The following is a 21865-nucleotide window of genomic DNA, read 5'->3' on the forward strand; positions in this document are numbered from 1 at the left end:
AGAAATTGACACCCTTAATCTTTTCTTTCAAACAAGTACAGTAAAATTCTTGCATTGCTGCTCATCCACATCCAAACATGAAGACTTTAGGTGATGGCTGTCATAAACAGGCAGGTAAACATTTATAGTTTTTGCATACATTAATCTTTTACAATGGTGTGACAGATGGAGGGACTGACAAAGAGCAGCAGATGAATGAAAATCCTTTTATGTACAAGCCAGAGCCACTCTACATAAATGCATCTCAGTATTAAACGCTGAGAGGTTGGGCTTTGCAATTCAAAATCAAATGTGTATCCAAAAAGGTTGTAACAAGTAACTTACCATGTGGAGGGTTTTAGAGGATATTAATTATAGATTGACAGTGAAATTGGAACAAACAGGAAAACAAAAATATGACTGTGTCAATCTAACAGAATAACAGAGATGATCACTTTTCTGTGTTTAACTTTGTTCCATGAACAACTTCCTCAGTAACTGCAACTGAACAACCTTTTCCCGAGGCATCATCTGTTGTGCCCACTTGAGTATCCCATATGGCTATGTATATATAATTTAGGACATCATAAATATACAATCTCTAACCCTCTTCTGAACAGACATGGGCATGAGGATCCAACAACACTTATCACAGTCTGTTGTGCTCTGTAAATCCAGCAGAGCATTGAGGTTTTAGTGGAGTAGTGATGCTGGTGTAATACCTGTGACACCCAGCTGTTAATTCAGACTTACAATGGGCAGATATCTGGCAGACTAATGGCAGATGGGCCTGAATCCTAGCTTTATGGAGATAAACTATACCCCCTCCGGAAGGAAGGGGATGGAGGAGGGAGGGGGGTTAAACACTTTCTGTGGTATGGAGAAACATTTTACAGTTTATCCGAAGGGTGGAATACATTCTTGTTATTGCTGGACATTTGTGTCATTATCATATCAGGAGGAAAAAGTTGACCATTAAGCAATAAAGATTAATCAACAGAGCAAACCCACACAGTGTTAGAAGCAGGACACAATCTGTAGGCCCTAGACTTACTGTATTTGTATCATCAGCATAGGGGTGTATTTAAAATTACTGTCTTGCCACCAAATTATATAAAATAATTCACAACTAATAGATAAAGCAAGAGAGAACAGTCTTTGATCTAGCCCAGTTTAAGTAGGAAAGGATAGTAATTATAGTCATGACCCACAGGAATAAGCTTGTCATTTCCAGCTTGACTGTTGTTGTTGTATTGTTTCCAGTGTAAATCTCCTCTTCCAAATAAGCACTTCAGCATTAGATCATGTTTTATGTCTGTCATGGCCACAGAGGATGTTATTTTGTTACACTCTTGTGGAGGAATGTGAGTGCTCCTGCTTCCTCCCAGTTTCTTCCAGGATCGTGTCTGCCCTCCAATGGCTACATCAAGCAACAACACTTATGAATATTTATGATAATTAGGACTAATTCAGCAGTGATTGCAGCTGTGCAAGGCCCTAAATATAAATATGGGTCCAATCCAAAAGGTGGGTTTTGGTTACTAAATAAAGTATGCAGCTGCCATCACTGATCATATAAAGAAGTCTCGATTGCTCAGTGATGAAAGACAGGCAATGACACAAATTAGTCACAGCATAAAAAAAAGAAAAGAAAAGAAAAGAAAAAAAAACACAACCAATGAGAGCTGTCCCCTTGGTCCCAAGGTTGGGAAAAAACAGCAAATGACGTGTGTCACTCATCAACTTTGTCCCTGCTGTTTACATGTTAGTCATACCCTCTTGGCTGGGCTCTGTCCTGCCTGAGTAGGAGGATCACATATTGTCCTAGAGCTAAAGGAGAGCAGGTAGACGCACAGGAAGAGGGGGAAACATGGTTTTTATGACTCTGCTCTGTCTGCTGCTGCTGCAGCCTGGCCTCAGCGCTCTAATGAGATCTCCATTGGACGAGGTAGGTGGAAAGCTGCGGGTGAACAGGAGCACAGCGGTTAGTGATTCCACTGCTCGGGACTTCTGCAAAGTACATTGAACTCTTCAACTTTAAACTGTTTATCATCCTGTGAAAACCCACGACCTGCAGAGACTCATAAACTATGTTTTACTGGATTTACACGATAACCACTAAAAAACAAAAGCCTTGAAATATTTTTGTATTTTCATTCACTGTTTTAAGCCACAGCTCTAAATTTAGTTACAGGTTTAAAACATCTGTTTCTAAAGGAGCTAAATATGGTGTTATTGTTTGTTCCTTCCCAAAAGCTATTTCATCACTCCTCCAATCAAAGAGATATAGTCTCCTCTCCTGATTCTTCTCCTGATGCCTCTGGTATGTGTTCCTATGGCAGTATGAAGACACATATTATACATTCAGAGGTATCTTATGCATGTGATATTGTAAGGACAGCTGAAACAAAAAACCTTCCTATACCTGTTTAACTACATAAAAGTAACTATACACATAAGTAAATCACTGGTATATGTTTCTACTGTGTCTTTTTGTTCACAGAGAGTAGGCGGCTGCGTCGGTCAGCCATAATACCTGATGTCACCCATCTGGAGCTGCTGGTGGTGGTAGGACCTGATGTGCAGCAGATTCACAAGCAGGATACAGAAAGATACATCCTCACCAACCTCAATATTGTGAGTCCAAACACAAACATATAGGAAAAGGACAGTTCTTTAAGCAGGCTATGTTCTATTGATTTCCATAAATGTGCCTTAAAACTAATGTATGAGAATAGCTATTGCTACAGGCTTAAACAAACACTATTTACAGCACTCTGAGGCTGAAAGAAGGTGCTATCAATAAATAATGAGAACAAGTAAAAAGCAACTCAAGTTAGAGAGAAAAATCAGATCCAATGTTGTATGGTGAAATGTTTCCTTAACCAGCTCTAGAGAGAACATCCTGAAATATATTAATCTGACTTATATACCAATTTCCACCCAGGCCTCAGAGCTGTTGAGAGACATGACCCTGGGCGCCAATATGCGGGTGCACCTGGTCCGCATGATCATCCTGTCAGAGCCAGAGGTAAGCGGCTCCCTGTTACAGCTCAAGTTCACTTTAGAGTCAAGTTTGCAAATGAGCAGATTTTAGCCATAGTGCTGCAGTCTAAGAGTTCAGTAGCTGTGCATTTAATTTTGGTATCCTGAATGACTTTGAATGTGTGCAATAGTAGAATAAGTTTACATTCCTGCTACTATGGGATATAAGATTACTCTTCAGAAGAGAGCCAAGGTGGAAGAACAAATAACCACTGAACATTCTTTTGGTTTTCTTAGCAGTGCCTTTTCTCTTGTGTTACTTGTCTTCCATTTTCTAGCCAGAGATTCAAATGTCTACCAACATCACCTCATCTCTTAGAAGTGTGTGTGACTGGGGCAGACGGATAAACCCCACCAATGATACAGACCCACTACACGCTGATCTATTGTTGTACATTACAAGGTATGTTGTCTACACATATCTGGGTGTATTACAAGTAGATGTTTCATACTTTATGGATGACCAGCACACGGTTTACTGTATATCTTCCATCACAAACAGGTATGACCTGGTGTTGCCTGATGGGAATAAGCAGGTCAGGGGAGTAACGCAGCTGGGTGGGGCTTGCTCCAGTGAATGGAGCTGTGTGATCACAGAGGACACAGGCTTTGACCTGGGCATCACCATCGCTCATGAAATTGGTCACAGGTAAAACAGATTCAAAGAAGTGACTAAAAACAGGGCTAATCAGGGCTATCTGTAACTCTGTGTTACATTTCACCTAGTTTTGGAATCAACCATGATGGAGTGGGAAACACCTGCAGCAGGAGTGGGTTCATGATGGCCTCTGATGGAGGCTACAACAGTGTAGATCTGACCTGGTCCCCCTGCAGCAGACAGCAGCTGTTCACATTCTTCAGGTGGGCCAACCTGTTCAGAGCAGCTGTGCTTGAAAATGTCTCTCATTCATCATGCAGACCTGGCACTGCTGAAAGGGCATTTCATCTACAAGTCATATCTTAAGGATGTTTGATTTGGTTTTGAGTCTAAATTCTTTAAAAAATCTTAAGTGTAGAAAAACCAATTAAGTCTTTATATGTGATATACTGCAAGTAGTCTGGGAATGAGATGTCACATGCATTGGTGTTTCCAGTGAAGGGAAGGCTGAATGTGTAAATGACCTGCCTGTGATGGAAGGTTCCCTACAAGACTGGAAGCCTGGTCTGTACTATGGAGTTGATGACCAGTGTCGTATAGCTTTTGGTAGCACTGCAAGAGCCTGCACTTTCACCAACCCTGACCTTGTAAGTCAGCTGTAATAGCAGCTTGGCACCACCAGGTGGCATTTCATATCAAAAATATACATCATTATCACATTTCTAGTCATGTTTCTAATATTGGTTTTCTTTTCCATCAGCCAGCTTGTCGTGTTCTGTCCTGTCATATTAACCCTGGTGACGACAGCTCCTGCAAACGTCTCCTAGTTCCACTGCTGGATGGGACAGAGTGTGCACCAAATCAGGTCCTGCTCTGAGATCACTGAGTGGTTTTGGTGCAGTCATTTTCCCTAAGTGACATTATTTAACAAAAGTAAGCACAAGCATGTTTTTTCATGAAGTGCAAACTTCTCTTGCAGTGGTGTCTGAAGGGGCGCTGTGTGTCCCCAGTTGAGCTCAGCTCCTCTGTGGTGGTACACGGCTCCTGGTCCAGCTGGTCTGAGTTCACCACCTGTTCTCGGACGTGTGGTGGGGGAGTCACTCACCGCACTCGGCAATGCAACAACCCTAGGTAACAAATGCAAGCATTCGTCAAACATAGTGCTGAGGATCCTCAAAGTATCATCATTCTTGACAACACTAGTTAAATTCTTAAAAAAAAAAAAACAAAACAAAAACAATCTGTCACATCTAATTTTCAGACCTGCTTTTGGAGGGAACGACTGTCAGGGTCCAGATATTGAGGCTGAACTTTGTCACCAGCAGGTAAGCTCTGACTTGTAATGTTTACAGTGGGCTTCCATACAGTAGGTCAATACTATTTACTCAGCGTATCATTGTACCAAGAATCGTCCTTCTTTTTAATGATTTATTTGTTAGTAGTTCACAGCCTGTACTCCCATAAGAAGCCTCCAAAGGTATAAGTGTTGACGGGATGACTCACATAACTGGAGGCAAGGAAGTGATTTGAAAGTGAGGCCTTGATCAGGGGGCAAAGTGAGCTGTCCTTCTAATCAATTTTAGATGAAAAGACATGCATTGTTGTACTGAGTGGAAACCTGTCTATCATCAACCTGGAAAAGTTTAAAATTCTCTGTTTGTTTTTTGGTTTTTTTTTTATCACTGGTGTTGCTGTAGCCTTGTGAGCACACCCAGTTAGATTTCATGGCAGAGCAGTGTTCCCAGACCAACCTCCATCCCCTCTACCTGCTACCAAACACAGCCTCTTTCTACACATGGATCCCTGCTGTAGGTTTTATACAAGGTGGGCCTAAAGAAAACATATTTTTCTATGTGTAAAGTGACCAAAAAACTATAGTACATCTTCAACATTTTCTCCAACTCCTATAAACTGTCCTTGTCAAAACTAGGGGATGAGCAATGCAGATATATGTGCCAATCAGATGGAGACAACTTCATAGTGAGTCGTGGCTCTCAGTTTGTGGATGGGACTCGCTGTGAGTCAGACAGTCCGCCTCCCTTCGGCTCTACAGCTGCTTGCCTAAGGGGGAAATGCCAGGTAGAGATGACTAAGCGTGACTAAACTTGCCAGAGAACAGATGCAATCTCACTCTGTCACTGTTTTCTTTTTCATTTTTCTTTTTTTGTGTTTTTTTTTACACTCTGTCTTTCACCTTTTTTTAAATTTACTGTTTGTGTCTTATCAGCTGTTTGGCTGTGATGGTGTGCTACAGTCTGGAAAAGTGAGGGATGTGTGTGGGGTGTGTGGTGGAGATGGATCATCCTGCAGTTTGACCTCTGACTCCTACACTGGTGGTCAGGCCAGAGGTAACAAACAACAGTGTGTAATTATCGAACACATTAATTAACAGAAAACAAACTGATAACTGTTTTAATAATTAATTTAAGTTATTGATTGAGCATGTATTTGATTGAATATGTATTTTCTTCCCTGAGTTACAGTGCAGTGCTTTCTGTTTCAGAGTACACCACCTTCCTCTCTCTGCCAGTGAATGCCACACAGGTTCATATTGTAAACAGGGCTCCTCTCTTCACTCACATGGGTGAGCGTCATCACTTTACAAGATATTTATGTTTCTACTGTCAAATGTCACAAGACTAAAGCTTTTGTTTGTGTCTGCAGCTGTAACAGTTGGGGATAAGTACATTGTGTCTGGAGGCGGCAGCATGGCACTGAATATGACCCACCCCTCCCCACTGGATGATAACTGCCTGGAATATCACCTTCACCTGACCCCTGACCTTTTGCCAGCGATGGAGGAGCTGCTGCTGCCTGGACCGTTGCAACAGGAGATAAACATACAGGTCAGGAGAGATGATGAACAGTTTTTGAAATGTTAACTGAAGGGTTGTAGCTTTCAAATCCTGTGTGTTTAACTTAACACTTTCTCTTTGTAGGTCTATCGCAAATATGGAAAAGAGTATGGGGAGAAAACAAACCCAAACATTAGTTACCAGTTTTATGTACCTACCAGAGGTAACTTGACAGGCAATACACCTAAAGGCAAATGGGTCGTCTTTACGACACCCTGCTCTGTCACCTGTGGATCAGGTGAGTAACTGTTAATCCCAGAGTCATATTGAAAAACACTAAAAACAAGTGTGCATCTTAATATAATATTTTCTGTGGCTGATGCCCTGATAAATTGTTTTTAGGAGCCAGTGGCTTTCATGAATGAGTTCCCAGAAAGGAGGCTTTTGTATGATAGTGTGCAATAGTAATGACCTTTTTGAGCAAGCTTTTATCCCATGCTTAGTGTCTGTCTATTAAAAGGACTCTGAAGTATCAAAATATGCCATATTCATTTTGTCATTGTTCTGATCTCAGTTGTTTTCAGCAGGAAAATGCCACCAAATCTCCACTGAACTGATTAACTGGAGAATCACATACAGTGCAACAAACAGTAATAAGCAGTTGTTTATTTATTTTTTTTTTTACAGGTGTACAGAAGCATGTATATGTCTGTTCAGATGAAGTTACTAACAGCCATTTGGAGGAACACAGCTGTGAAACACCTCCACCACCTGTACCACTCCAAACAACCTGTCAGCTCTCACCCTGTCCTCCCAGGTCAGGTCCATACTCATCTCTGTTTTTTTCCCTTTTGAACTGACACACACTTACAGTTTAGCACAGATAGGTGCACATGAATAACTATAGGTATTTTATAGGTGGGATGTAGGGACATTTGGGCCATGTAGTGCCTCCTGTGGTGGAGGAGAGATGGTGCGTCCTGTAAGATGTGTTCAGAAACATGGTGCGGATGTGGTGAAGGTTCCAGATTCTGAGTGCCCAGCCAACACAGCTCCAAACGCTGTCGAAAAATGTAACCTGCAACACTGTCCAGCCAGGTACGAGTCAAGTCTGCACTGTAATGCTGATCATATGGTGTATATAATAAATACTAAGTTCATGGGTCAAATAACTGAACAATATTAGCATTTGTGAAATAAACAGAGTTTTAATGTGAAAACACACTTCCATTCTTTCACAGGTGGCATGTGTCAGAGCCAGGGGAATGTTCAGCAGTGTGTGGGCCAGGAGAAGCCAAACGTGTTGTGTCATGTGTCCGTCCAGAAGTTGGTCAGGATGTTGAAGTGGATCAAAGCTTTTGTTCAAAGCAGATCAAACCACCTGATTCTGTTCCCTGTGTGGTAGATGTTTGTCCTATTGGTTGGGACTCAAAGGGAAAGGTAAAGTTGAAAATGATTAAAGCCTCACTCCTATTTCAAAATGTGAATCACGTCTAAACATGGTTTTTCTTGACCAGGACCAGCCCATGCTAAAGGTTGGTTTGTTGCCACGCTCTAGACAAGCTCCTGTGTATGTGTGGAGCCCTGTTATCAGCCAGTGCTCCAAGACCTGCGGCAATGGTAAGTGGAAAAAAATATACTAACTTTCACTTAGAAACAGCATGTCCTCATCAGATAAGGTCAACCAAAGCCTGATGCTTATGTAGGAACCCTGCAGGTGTGGTTTTCCTGTGTGGACCACCAGACCAGACTTGGGGTGCCTGACTTCCACTGTGATGCTTTGACCAAACCTTCTCCTCACTCTGAGATCTGCAGCACATCTCCCTGCCCTCCCATGTGAGATACCGGTCTCATATTTGCCTGTAGTATCTAGTATATTAATTCAGAGGAAGGTTGCTATGTTGTTTTAAGTAATGATCCAACCAAAGACAGCAGTAAGATATTTTTTAACAACCAGGTGGCGCTCTAAGCAAGGAGTCTGCAGTGTAACATGTGGAGGAGGGGTGGCCAACAGAGTGCTGTATTGCGCTCGAGAAGCAGAGAGGGAGGAGGTGGTTGTGGAGGATTCGGAGTGTAGTGACTCTCTTAAACCCACAGCAGTGGTTTCATGTAACACCCAAAGCTGCCCAGCAAGGTAAATCACACATGAATACACACACACACACACACACCACACACACACACACACAAAAAAAGCAAAAGTGATTTTTACTACCACTGTCACTTGTCCAGGTGGAAGGTATTCAGGACGTCACCCTGCTCTGTGTCCTGTGACTTGGGTGTTGCTCAGAGGATTGTGTCTTGTGTTCATTTTGTCCACGGCAAGGAGCGTGTGGTGCCAGACGAAAACTGCCACACAGCTGTCAAACCGGCCACCACGGTCCCCTGCCTGGTGCAAGTCTGCACCTTCAGGTGGGAGGTGAAGCCATGGAGCCAGGTACAATTCATCGGAGAAAGAATGGACGGGAATATGAGGATCAAATTAGATTAGAATAGATTAATAAATTGATAGACAGAAATCTTTAATAAGCTATCAATTTTGTCAATCATTCTCTAGCTCCAGCTTCTCAAATATGAGGACTTGCTTATTTTGATATCACTCTAAATTGAATATCTTTGGGTTTTGGACTAGTGGTCACACAAAGCAAGACATGAGAAGCTGCACCTTGGGCACTGGGAAATTGTGTTGAGTGTTTTTTCACTATTTTCAAACATCTTACATTCCAAACTATTAATTATTTCCTCTGGAAAATGAGCCAGATTAATAAACAATGAGAATAATCATTAGCTGTCGACCAGCAGCACTTATGCACAAGGACAAATAAGAGAAAAAGGTGAAATGGGAGTATTAATACAAAACAACATCATTTCCAGTGATAGTAGAGGTAATAGTCTACTACTACTAAGCTAGTTTTCTATCTTTCCACAGTCGAATATTTATATGTAATATGTATGATGATATTGACACAGTGACATAAACTTAGCTACTGTGTTTCTCTCCAGTGTTCAGTGCCCTGTGGATATGGGATCCAATCCAGAACTGTGTCCTGTCTGGGCCCCTCTAAGTCTGAGCCCCTCAGCCCTCTGCTTTGCATGCACATGCCCAAGCCCATCACCATCCAGGGCTGTTACATGGGCAGCTGCGGAGATATGCCGCCCACATTAGATGTTGTCTCCGACGCCACCACTGCAACACAGACTGTCAAGATGGTTAACCTCACAGAGGGACCTCTTCTGTCTCCCACTCTGAGCCACACAGATACACCACAGCACCGCATGGGTCGTCTTCCTCCACTTCCAACAGAGACAATCACAATCCCACAGACCACCATGACAACCACCCCAGCCCCTAAAGGCATAAACACTTTGATTCTTCACCCATTGTCTGTAAGAGCTAAGGGCAGATGGAGGATTATCGTAACAGTGTGTGCTCTTTTTCAGGTGCATGTGGACAGCTATTCCTTGAGGAATCAGGCACAGTGGATTTGAAAGACGTAACCAGCCACTGCACGGTGTCCATAGGCCGACCCCTAGATGAAGTCATTCACATTAGAGTGGAATCTAGCTCCTTGAATTGCAGGAAAAGTATGTTGTTTAAAATATGTAAAAAAACACATTACTTCTTATGCCATGGATATTGTAACAAAATAAATGTCTGTATCTGTATCTGTATGTGTCCCTGCAGAGGAGTATGTGGCATTTTATGACCGACTTGCATTTTTGAGGAAGTGTGCGCAGATAGCAGGGAGTGAACTGACCTCTAGAACCAATGTCCTGCTGGTTCGTCAAAATCTGCTCACTCCTGGGAATGGGATTGTGTTCACCTACAAGTCACAGAAAAACACTAAGAGAGGCCACCATCAGGGTAAGACAGTGTGTACAGTCATTATGTGCAGAGCTGGACCAATGAGTTGTACTTTTTAAAGGCCCAAAAGACATTCTGTACATATTGACTCAAAAGACAGGATGATGATGATTAATGAAAAAGAATGCAACTATATGTAAACTGGGCCAATTGTCTGAGCCTATTGCGACATAAAAGTTCAAAATATTATCTAGAGAGATGTGCGCAAAGGTATGATCACTTGCACAGTCTAATGCAACCCAATGCAAAAACCCTGCAATAAATAAGAATGAAGCTGAAAATATTATAAAGATTTACATGCTACAAACTATAGCATAAAAATACCATAGACCCAACAAATGTTCCAACATTTTGACCTTTACAAATGAAATACTCAGTGCATTGGACTGTGTTTGACTGTACAGATGTTCATATTGTATTTTGTTTACCCCAGGCATTTACCAAAGATTAAATATTCCTTGTCTTTGCGCCACAGACTGTGACATTCAGCTGTTCTCCCCCAGCGGTGACTTTGAGAATCCAGCAACGTCCAGCACTAACCACACCTGTCGAGTGCTCATCAATGCCCCTCCCGGAGTGAAGATCAGAATCCAAGCGCTTCACATAGGATTAGTATTCAACGCCACCAACTCCCAGTCTACATACATTATGGTGCAGACAAGCTTCTTCACTCATATTGTTGTTTCATTATGCTGCATACTTAATTGGATAAAAGTGTAATAACTGCTGCAATATTTTGTTGTGTGTTTCTGGCTCAGATCCGGGACATGGACGTCTTAAAGACAAATGTCTTTAAAGGCCAACAGCTGTTTCTGTGGCACTCCTCTGGAAATATGGCTGAGATTGAATTTCATGGAGACTACCTGCATACCAAAGGAAGCTTCAGAGCTGAATATTCCTTTACCAGTCCTTGATACGAAATGTTAACTATCTTGAGGAGGTTTTGATTTATATGCTTAACATTTCTTTAGTTTACAATTAAGGTTTTGTAAATTCTATTCTGTTGTGTAGAGAGATTAAGTAGAAAACAAGACCCTTTTTAACTTACTTTTCATACTTTTGTGCTAATTATTTTGACCTAAAATAAATAATAAAGAAACCAAAGCACTCAAAATCTTTAAGTCAAACAAGGACAGTGTCATTCTGAAGACTGCACCAGGAACTGGTTAAGTATAAACAAAGACAAAAATATTTATACTATTACAATTAGCAAATAATGTTCATTTAAAGTTTATACATATTAATGTTATTCAAGTTTATACAATATATTAAAATTTAGAATTAGAGTTTCCATTGTAGAGAAGTATTTCTCATCTCAAAGGCAGTTCATTAATCATCACACATTCCACTTCCCACAATCCTTTGATAACAGGTTTCTCCCCAGCTCTTACACACTCAGTACATTGTGTGCCAGCGTGGCACTCTGCCAGCGACTCCAACACCAGTTCAATTCCAGCTCCCGTACAGCCCAGTGGGACATGAAGACCATGCCAGGCTCCCGTGTGTGGAGGATCACTGCTTGGCTGTAGCTGTGTCTTCCAGGAGAGCTCTCATGTCCAACAGAGCATCCTCTACAGCCTGGGCAAACTTGGCAGCGTGCGTCTCCTCACAGCTGTTGAAGGCCGTGATGGCGATGTTGATGTGCTCGTCCATGGGATTGTAACACACTCCATAGCCATCTGGCACCACTGGACCAAAGCACATCACACAGTCTGTCTTGGAGCCAACCTGGACACGGAGACGAAAGAGAGACGAAAACAAACAAACATGACAACAAATAATCATTTGCTCTGTCATAATAGACTTTTGGTTTTCTTAGATGCAAATATACCTGGCTGGTGGAGAGATTATAATGCTGAGCCACAGCAAAAGAGGTATCCATGAATATCTCAGGCATGGAGGTCAGGTCTTCAATACTCTGCATCTTCAGCCCGAGGAGGTGTCTGTCTATACCTTGTCCATGAATTGCCTTAAAAGGAAAAGTTGAATGCATAGAACTGAGATTAATCAGATGGTTTCAGGAAAAAAAAACAATGACTTTTATGTTGATGAAGTCCAGCTCTCACATTGTACGTGTTTTCCTTATGTGTCTGAATGGCCCTCTGTAGCAGCACCAGCCTCTCTGTGTTCTGTTGACAGTATTTTCTGTTCAGACAGCTTACATGGCAGAAATGACAACTTTGGGATTTTTGAACCTGAACCTTATTTTCCGATGTTTTTGGGTGTAAATGATTGATATGGACAAAAATCTTTGGAATCAGCGCAGTATTGCGCAAGAACGGAGTACCTGGCCAGAAACAGCTGCTACAATGTAATCCAGTGAACAATTGTGCGTCCACAAAAGTGCTTGTTTTTGCTACAGACAGGCTCAGATTGTTATTATAAGTGCATGACAACTTTATTGATCGGATTTCTACAGAGACAGATCTTTCTATTAAAGAGTAAGATCCTTTTTGTTTTACTAGAAATTTAGACAAAAACAGTTCATAATAACAGTCTGAGCATGTCAGTGACAAAAACAAGTTATTTAGTAGATTTACTTTGATGTGGACAGATACCCTGTTGGATTACACTGCAGCAGCTGTTCTCTGTTTTCAGGGACATGATTCTTGCTCAATACTTCACCGATTGCAAAGATTTTTGTCCCAATCAATCACTTACACCTTTAAAACATGGGCAAAAAAGACAGGTTCAAATATCCTGGAGCTACCCTTTAAACTGTACATTTATTGTGAAACTAGTAATAGTCGTTTACCAGTACCTGTTTAGCTGGGTCTTGCATTGCCTGGACGAATTTAAGTGAGTCTGCAGTAGTTGTATTGATCGCATCTGTTCGCCCATATTTAAACATTCGTAATGATGCACTCTCATACGTCGAGCAGCAAGTATTATACATCCTGGAATTCAAAAACAACACACACGATATATGATGCAGTACACGTAATGTCTATGTCAAGGATCATTTTCAACTACGAAAAGGGATTTCTTACCTGAAGTAGGCAAGTTGAAAAGCCATCTGCACAAAAGCATCTGGACTCAGCTTATGTTGCTTTGGCACATTTTTTCCAAAATGACAAAACATAAGCACCTTCACATCTAAGTCATGTACCATTCTAGTAAAATAAAGAGAAGAGGAAGTTACACAAAATCAAAGCTGAGGCAATAATAATAATCAGGACCTACAATTCACATACATGTTCATGTTTTGTTTGGCTTTCTCGATGTCTCTCTTGATCTCAGGTGTAATGTTAAATCGCAGTTTCTCAGGCATTGCCAAGGGAACCATGGGGGAGCGGACTACTTCAGCTTTCTGCCTGTGGAGAAAATGTGAAATGGTAAGTCAGTTTGTGCTTATTTGGAGACAGACAGAACACTTACCTAAAATCTGAATGAAACTTACATGTATTTCACAACGTAATCGATGAGAAACACGATGGGTGGACCCTCGGCAGGTGCGTGTTCATACACCAGTCCACATGTACCGTCCTCACCGACAATGAACTGAGGATGATTTACAAGTGCATTCAAATTTGAACCATTGCCACAGTCCTGTTAATTATTTGAAATGTTAAGCCATTTGTCTCAAACTGACCTGTAATGTTTTGTCAAACCAGCGGTTGCCGCTGTTCCATCGAGCTCCTCCTCCGTGCAGCATCTGGGCAGCCACTCGGCTCTGGTACAGCTCATCTGACACACGAGGCATCGGAGCATCCAAACAAACTGTGAAGATACTTTTCTGGATGGCACGGACTGACTCTTTATTTGTCTTATCTGGGGATTAATAAAATAGGATGCATTTTCACTCAAATACATTTTCTAAGCAATATGTTTGAATCCCTCTCTTGCTCACCCTTAATTAGGTTGTTATAGGCTTTCCCCCAGGTGTTGCGGTGCTGGGATGTAAGGATGCCAATCGGCTCCTTATTAGTCTGCAAAGATGAGTTCCAGATCTTCTCCAGCTGCATGTAAATCTGGTCTACTGTCAGTCGGGTGCCATCACTGTTGTACACATCCAAGACAAAGAACTGGGTGGGGGGTGGGGGGTGGGGTTGCAGGTCAGGGTCATTTAATCACTGCACCATGGATAATCACACTATAAAATCAGTTTATGTTGAAATGTCTTGCTGAAATGCTGAGGATACAGGAAGGAGAAGAGAGCAGCAGTGCCATCTAGAGTACCTGGAAGTTGTGGACCACAGTGATGTGAGTGGGAGATGTCTTCCCGATGGCGTAATTTACGACAGTGTCTCTCTTTGGACCAGGGATACGACAGGAGGACAAGATCTGGTAATACTGATCCATACACAGCGGCTTCCCACTCAGGTACTCTACAGGCAGGGTCTCACTGTGACACAGAACCTCAACATCATGCATCTGCAGTTTTGTAAACCGACCACACAAAATGATAATGATATTTCCATGGTATACAGACAGTGTGGTGTCTGTATAAGATTTAGGCAGACTCACGTATCAATCATTTTTTTAAAGTCCAGAACTCCTGCAATTAGTTTGGCAGCAAATCTGTAGAAGAGATATAACTGTTTTATTGTCACCCCTACTCATTTTGCATCAATATCTACAAGTTACTGAGCATATAATGGATACACAGACACACAAAATTCAATTAGTTAATCAGTTATCAATTTTGAATGGAGACATTAATATATAAATGTCATTCAAACTGTGTTACTGGTTGATAAATGAGGAGCCTATTGTACCCTGCACACCTAAAACTGTAGCACTAGCATTAACTGGAGTGTTTCTCTATGGGGCCACCATGTTCACTGCATATCCCATGGGTCACAGTAGTCAAAAACAGCTGAGCAATGCTATGAGCAGCCAGAGTGCTTTAAATAGCCAGCATGCAAAGGGAAGCCTCTGCAAAGGTCGGCTTGAAACTTCAGCTACATGTGAGCTTGTTTATACTGTACTTCAACACAAAGTAAATCACTTTTGGAAACAACTTTATGAGTGTGCTTATAATTAGACAGTTGAGGATTATGACTGACATTGTGGGAGCCAGAGAGATTGACAACACACGTTAAAAGGTCTGGCTCTACTTTTTTGTGATTATAGAGATATGTTCAGTAAAGAGCTTAGCAACTGTGGCTGGTCCTAGATGTGGATCCTGCTCGCTCACCTCATCTGTCCTTGGCGATCATGGAAGTGCATGCGTGGCAGGACAACTCCAGGGCTGGTGTAGACTGCCACGGGCATACGGCAGTCTAAATAGGCTGACTGCATCCACCATTCTGACAGCTACATAAACACAGCAGTAGTTAGATAGCAGGATACAATATATTTGCATTTATCAGTCCATACAAACAAATAGATGTCTTACACAACAACAGATCCAGATTACTTCTTTACAAAGGCTTAACATTAACTCATCATACAACTATTTCAAACTGCAGAGTAAGCATGAGTTTGCAGAGTTGGACCAGTACTTGTGCCCCCCCCCCACTGGCCTGCCATATGGACCTCAGTGCAAAATGAAAAGTCAATCATAGTAACTTTACTGTACTCATCAGCAAATACACTTTTTAGTCAAGACACTTGCAACACCAAAGACAAGTTTTACCCTCAGTGTGTCCACCATGCTACACAAAAATGCCAAATACAACCAAATATCTACCCAGTTGTCTGTCTTGCGTGCCCGTCGCTCCAGGCCTTTCTGCAGCCTCTCCCCCACACCACCTTTGAGAAACTCTTCCACCAGCTGCCGGGTGTGTTCCAGCTCCTCTTCACTGACAATGGGCTTCAGACTGGTCAGGTAGCGCTCACATGTCTGCTTCAAGGGTGGCACAGGCAGCTTAGGTAAACCCTCCTGGTGCGCCAAGGACCTTTCTGGGATCAGTGTTACTGATCTGACCAGGCGACATGGCCTCACCACACCTGGCCGGAGCTAGAAACATGAACTTGATTATTATATTGTAAAAAATATGACACAAGGATAGTATCACACCTAGTCTTTGCTCAAATATTGTAACTGACTATTGCAATGACAATGGCTCACTGCATTGATATAAAAGTGCAATTACTGATATTTAATCTTATTGATAATGTCTCTAGTTGAACCAGAACATTAAGACAACAGAAGTGACTGGTGCTGCTTCACATATTCAGGTGTCAACATATAATGTATGCAGTGGAAGACTCAAATAGTGAATGACACAGTCCAAATGGCTTCAAGTAAGAACTGGATTCAGTGCTGTGAACAGCATTCCTAATTATGTGCAAATGCATATGTTTTAATGTAGAGTGATTTCATCTATGAAAACTGACACCATAACAACTAAGTGAAGCAGTCACACTATTTGTTTGGACCCACTGCTGTGGGCTCTGCCAGCTTATAAATAGCAGTTTGACAAGTTGAACCTTTGGAATGGCAGCTAAAACAAACACACATGAAAGCAAGAAATCTATCTGTACCCTCAGCTCACTGCTGGTTATCAATATGAAGTCTTTATCTTATATATTGAGGTTAAGATTTCAAAATAAATGTGTTTGCTATCGAATTTAACGTGTGTGTGTTTATCATTTAAGTGACAGTGGGGACAAAAATGACTGATGAAAGTGTTATATGGTGTATATAATACACATTAATGGACACTATCTAAATTTGTGCCAAGTTTATGGGAATGAAATAAAGAACTTCCGGTTTTCAAAATAAAAACATGACCACGGTGTGTTGGAGCGTCAATGTTTTGTTGTTTTTAACTATAAACGTCACAACAAAGAATATAAAAAGAAAGATAGCACTGAAGGGAAACTCTGCAACGTGTAAAACTGCCACTATAGTGCTGTTTCCCATGTCCTTTTTGCTGCATGCACATTAAGCTAACGTTATGCTATCGGCTACGCTAAGCTAATGTTATGCAAAATGTCACAATGACTGGCTGCGAAAAGCGTACTAAAAATAATAGTCTGCCATTACAAATAGAGTACCGGATATTTTGACAGCCTACAGTGTTGAAAGACGAGTTACATTTTAACCTAATATTGTCACATTGTTGCTGTCCTGTAGAGCGCCCCACCCCCTTCACCCAGTCTAATGCCGTAAAACTAAACGTTACTGCGCACTTAAAATACACGTAAAAACAACAGACTCACCACGGCTCTGACAAAAACACCCAACATCTTGTCAGATAGACGCGCTTAAGTGTTCGACTGTCCCGGGAATATAGATGGGAAACCCTCGGGCAGTCATGTCTCAAGGACAAGCACACACTGTCTATTCTCAGCTGTCCGCCCCCCCTCGGACCCACCGAGCAAAAACAACCTCGAGCTCCTCACTAAAAGTCCTGTTTTTCCAAGTGGAGTTTAGTACCCGTGTGACTAGCTTTTTAACTATTTAGCTCATCAAAAATTTTCAGCAACTAAAGCTGCCTCATTTCATTATTCTGTTTATTTTACTAGAATAAATAGTGGATACCCGTAATTCATAAGATGCATTAATAAGATATTATTCGTTTGTTTTAATTATGGCAGTTAGATTATTATGTATTATATTGAATAAGGTATATTATATAATGGTAATTGATAACAGTTGGAGTTAGAGGTACTAAATCTATGATAAAGCCACTATTGCGCACATTTAACAAGAGTATAGTGATATAATTCATCAGGAGCAGATGTTGCAATTTAAAGCCAACACATCAGTGTTTTTAAATTATGTTAGTTTTATTGATTAATAAAAGCAGGCCCTGATATAAATAATACATTTACAGAATGATATTCTGCATCAGTCTGGTGCATGGGGCTGTACAGATCTCTACTAGCCACATGATGGAGCTCGTCAAACATCTTCCCAGAGAAACACTGTTAACTAATTTCTTCAGGAAATACAAACCAAAGACAGACTCCGGTACCCTAAAACGAATCACCAGAAAATAAGGTTGAAATGAAAGGTACAATTAATTTATACTGTGTGGAGAAATTCTATCAATTGACACTAGAAATGTTAATGTGCAAAAATAATCCGCAAATGGATATGATTGTTCTATATAATCACATTTCATCAACATTTTTCGATAACAGAGGAGAGAGAGAGAGAATTGCAGTCGTGTCATGGTTTATTTGAAAGCAATAAAATAAAGCGATACAAAGAAAAACAATCATACAAGTCAAAATGCTTCGATTGCTCTGGTCCAACCGCTGCCTGTCAACAGTGTATGTTTTAAACAAATTGTTTGAGCGGCGAATATTTGCTCAAGGTCCGTCTGCTGCCAACTCACAAACTCAGATAGTCCACCTGAACCCAACACTGAGATCAGGTTGGAGATGTTTGTGTTGTCCAACTGGTCCGAGTCTGAATATGAATCATCATCAGTCCTCATTCTTTTACATGGCACTGGCCCAAAGTCTGGCAAATAAAACTCTGGGTCAACAATATGATAACTTGTGTCCATCTTTCGCTTTTTAGCATAGCACTGCGCGCCCTGCGGCTGTTTTGGCTGCGCGCAACAGTCTGAGTGGAAGTATCCATTCGTGACTGTAGTCACCACATGCGTGTCCAAGTCCAGGACAGTCTTTTGGTTGGCTTGTGTGTTCGGGATAGGTAACTCCCAGGAGGATTTGTCTGCACAACTCCAACAGGCTTCCGAAACCATGAGGTCAGAGTCATTTGGTGAAACCATTGCGCAGGCAGATGCGTCTTGGTGCGCCACCTCTGCAGGCTGGCCATGGGGCTGGTGCGCTCCGCAGTGCCAAGTGTCCGACTCAACGCCGGTAAAGTTGCAGTAGAAGTCATCGGCCAACTCCGTAAAGCTCCCAGTCAATTCAAGGTATTCTTGCCTTTCACGGACTGCAGCTACATCCTCATAGTGATGCGTCCTCTGCGTTTGCGACAAGTTTTTGCTCATATAAAACTGCCTGGCGTTTCTCAGTACGTACGTTACCAGTAAGTTCTTGTGGAGCTTGATGCCTCCTCTCTGCGTCCTGGAGCTTTGGATTTTCCTCAAAGAGATGGAGATCAGATTCTGTGCGTCAAATGCACACTCCATCCTCAACCGGGCCGTCCTTTCTTTCCTCTCAGTCTCTCAAATCGTTGGTTTCCTTGCTGGAGAAATATTTATATCTTTAGTTGAGATTCCTACTTGATTCGTGTAGACTGTGTCCATAGCGCTCCATGTCTTCCCAGTAAGGGCATGGATTTGCAACTCTCATCTTTCCTTGCCACGCCCTCACGTAGACATTGTCCAATGGGAGGGAGGCGGTGCTTCTGTTATACGCAAATATCACTACTAGCCTCATTCAGAATGCACGTAGGAGCGGGCATGCTGCATTTCACTAAATGTGTTCTGAGCTTTTGAAATCTCAGTGCGGACAGAAATCATTAGACTTTACTGTCCATGTAGAACAGAATGGAATAATGTGGAGAAGGACAGAAAGACAGAGAGGAGTAGAAAAGAAAAGAAAAGAAAAGAAAAGAAAAGGATATAGTGGACAGTAATAACAATGGAACAGCATATAGTAGAGATTAACAATAACATATAGCAAAGAGTGATAGAGTAGAATAGAGAGTAATAGAACACAATGGAATAGAAGAGAAGGCAATAGAATAGAAGAGAATATAGTACAGAGTAACAGAACAGAACAGCACAGAGAGTAATTTAACATAATAGAGTCGAATGAAATAGAATGGAATAATAGAACAGAGGAATAGAATAGAATAGAGAGTAACAGAATAGGACACAACAGATAGTGATGGGAAATGATAGAATAGAATACAGAGTAACAGGATAGAGAAGAGTACAGAGTAACAGACAAGAACACAAATAGAGTAATAAAACAAAATATAATGGAATGAAAACAATCAGAGAGCAATAGAATAGAATAGATCAGAATAGAATAGAATATAGTACAGAGTTACAACAGAACGGAGAGTAATAGAACAGAATAGAATGCAGAGACAGAACAGAGAGGAGGGTAATAGAATAGAATAGAATAGAATAGAATACAGTGCAGAGTAACAGAACAGAGTAATAGAACAGAATAGAACAGATCAGAATAGAATAGAGTGCAGAGTAATAGAGCAGAACCATAAATGGCAGAAAAAATAAATGAAATATGTCAGCACCACAGTACTGGTTTTTCCTGATATAAACAGATGTTGGCATTGATATACAGCAGGTGGACAAAATAATATCAGTATAGTGCAAAACAACAATGACCATACAGTTTAATGAACACATCTCTGAAAACAGTTTTAAAAAAATGGAACACTATAAACATCATGAAGGTAGGATTTAGAGTATTTTAGGGCTGTTGTATAAGAATACATTTGTTTTAGCTTATTTGTTGTAATAAACTGGTCATTGAGTGTGTTGAACTAGGAGAAAAAGTAGAATATAAATAATGGAGAGTCAAGAAACCAGGGTAAAGGCACACCAAAAAGTCAAATCTGGATTGTACATTTGAAAATGCTAACATTTTCCACTTTCCTCAGATCTTCTGGATGACTGTTCCATGAAGCAAGGCTTTTGAATGCAGCCTCTTCAAGAGGCAAAAATTCTGAACCCAGCCCCCCAAATAAAACAGAACAGAGCAGAATAGAGAGAAGAGAAGGGAAGAGAAGAAAAGAGAAGAGAAGAGAAGAAAAGAGAAGAGAAGAGAAGAGAAATGCAGTATTATTCAATGTTGTTTAATGCCATATTATTCTATATCAAGACAAGTCAAGTCAAGTAGAACTTAAGTTGTCCCCACAGGGGCAAGTGGTTGTGCAGCAGTAAAAACACAAGATCAAAAACATACAAGTCCAATAAATACAATAATACCATATAATGAAAGATGAAAGAGATATGAGAGCTATATCTAGATCTAGATATATACATTTATATATACATAATTTCATTCTGTACCATAGTCCACTATATTACATTTGACTGTACTATACCATACTACATTACACTATACTATACTTTACTATACTATGCTTGACTATACTTGACTACACTATACATTTTAAGTAAACTGTAACTGTATGCTATACTAACTAAGTCAACTTAAACATGCCCATACACACCTATAGGTTTAATGTCTGTATATACACATTCAGTAAATTATGAATATACTGTCTGAACCTGACAGTGATGTCAGAAGGGCTTCCTCTGATAATAGAAATATTGTCACTGCTCTCAGATGTGTGAGGCAAAATATCTTTGTAGAGAGATTATCTGTCATCCATGCCCCACATCTGTTTGTGTATACACACACAGATGGCTGACATCATACTGAACACCTGGATATGACTTTGATTTCCTGCCAAATAGGTGAATCAGGAGGACAGCCACTATTATGGTTATCATGCTCTGATAATGGTGTAAATTGGAGTATGTCATGTGCTCTCTCAGGAATTTAGTTTAAATAGCAGAGAACAGATTGATATCATGTTTTATGGTACACTGTGGGGTGGTACAGTAGCATTGCATTGCATAATAGTTCAGTACTTTTTAGACTTGTATAGTATAGAAGCATGTTGTATAATTTCATGTAGCATTTTCATTGGTATGTTTTATTAAACAAACTTCTGGTTTTAAAAAAAATATCTAAAGCATTAGAGCAAATATGTGAATTACATTT

At 40.9% G+C, this 21865-nt stretch overlaps 3 protein-coding genes across 3 annotated transcripts; 1 reads left to right on the plus strand and 2 right to left on the minus strand.

The window, feature by feature from the left end:
* The first annotated feature begins 1736 nt into the window (after positions 1–1736).
* Positions 1737–11396, plus strand: adamts13 (ADAM metallopeptidase with thrombospondin type 1 motif, 13). The gene is made up of 29 exons (XM_018669486.2): positions 1737–1927; positions 2236–2302; positions 2483–2616; positions 2927–3010; positions 3303–3427; positions 3527–3673; positions 3751–3885; positions 4119–4269; positions 4383–4487; positions 4602–4753; positions 4884–4947; positions 5320–5446; positions 5553–5701; positions 5850–5970; positions 6126–6206; positions 6287–6468; positions 6562–6715; positions 7105–7234; positions 7336–7515; positions 7659–7857; positions 7935–8037; positions 8124–8253; positions 8375–8551; positions 8650–8854; positions 9421–9772; positions 9859–10002; positions 10103–10282; positions 10758–10933; positions 11041–11396. The coding sequence occupies exons 1-29, from the start codon at positions 1850–1852 to the stop codon at positions 11194–11196; spliced, it is 4188 nt and encodes a 1395-aa protein (XP_018525002.1). The 5' UTR covers positions 1737–1849; the 3' UTR covers positions 11197–11396.
* On the minus strand, positions 11386–17568 carry zgc:154046 (Carnitine O-acetyltransferase-like). The gene is made up of 14 exons (XM_018669487.2): positions 17396–17568; positions 15918–16187; positions 15423–15541; positions 14750–14803; positions 14462–14627; positions 14133–14307; positions 13875–14053; positions 13683–13783; positions 13477–13596; positions 13273–13395; positions 13044–13179; positions 12349–12411; positions 12114–12251; positions 11386–12010 (listed from the first exon to the last, which is right to left on the minus strand). The coding sequence occupies exons 1-14, from the start codon at positions 17420–17422 to the stop codon at positions 11795–11797; spliced, it is 1887 nt and encodes a 628-aa protein (XP_018525003.1). The 5' UTR covers positions 17423–17568; the 3' UTR covers positions 11386–11794.
* A 771-nt stretch (positions 17569–18339) lies between these two features.
* Positions 18340–19449, minus strand: LOC108877991 (immediate early response gene 5-like protein). Its single transcript, XM_018668265.2, has one exon. It carries the CDS (start codon positions 19285–19287, stop codon positions 18409–18411), a length of 879 nt encoding a protein of 292 aa, XP_018523781.1. The 5' UTR covers positions 19288–19449; the 3' UTR covers positions 18340–18408.
* Between the last annotated feature and the right edge of the window lie 2416 nt (positions 19450–21865).

This window comes from Lates calcarifer, linkage group LG13 (genome assembly GCF_001640805.2).
Source record: "Lates calcarifer isolate ASB-BC8 linkage group LG13, TLL_Latcal_v3, whole genome shotgun sequence".
NCBI classification, from domain to species: domain Eukaryota; kingdom Metazoa; phylum Chordata; class Actinopteri; family Centropomidae; genus Lates; species Lates calcarifer.

Coding starts and splice junctions, on each gene's coding strand:
- zgc:154046 (XM_018669487.2), bottom strand. CDS start 17,422: ATGTTGGGTGTTTTTGTCAGAGCCGTG. Junction 14,804..15,422: donor GATCGCCAAGGACAGATGAG/GTGAGCGAGCAG, acceptor TCTCTTCTACAG/ATTTGCTGCCAAACTAATTG. Junction 13,597..13,682: donor GATTACGTTGTGAAATACAT/GTAAGTTTCATT, acceptor TTTTCTCCACAG/GCAGAAAGCTGAAGTAGTCC.
- adamts13 (XM_018669486.2), top strand. CDS start 1,850: ATGGTTTTTATGACTCTGCTCTGTCTGCTGCTGCTGCAGCCTGGCCTC. Junction 1,928..2,235: donor TGAGATCTCCATTGGACGAG/GTAGGTGGAAAG, acceptor CCTTCCCAAAAG/CTATTTCATCACTCCTCCAA. Junction 8,855..9,420: donor AGGTGAAGCCATGGAGCCAG/GTACAATTCATC, acceptor GTTTCTCTCCAG/TGTTCAGTGCCCTGTGGATA.
- LOC108877991 (XM_018668265.2), bottom strand. CDS start 19,287: ATGGAGTGTGCATTTGACGCACAGAATCTGATCTCCATCTCTTTGAGG.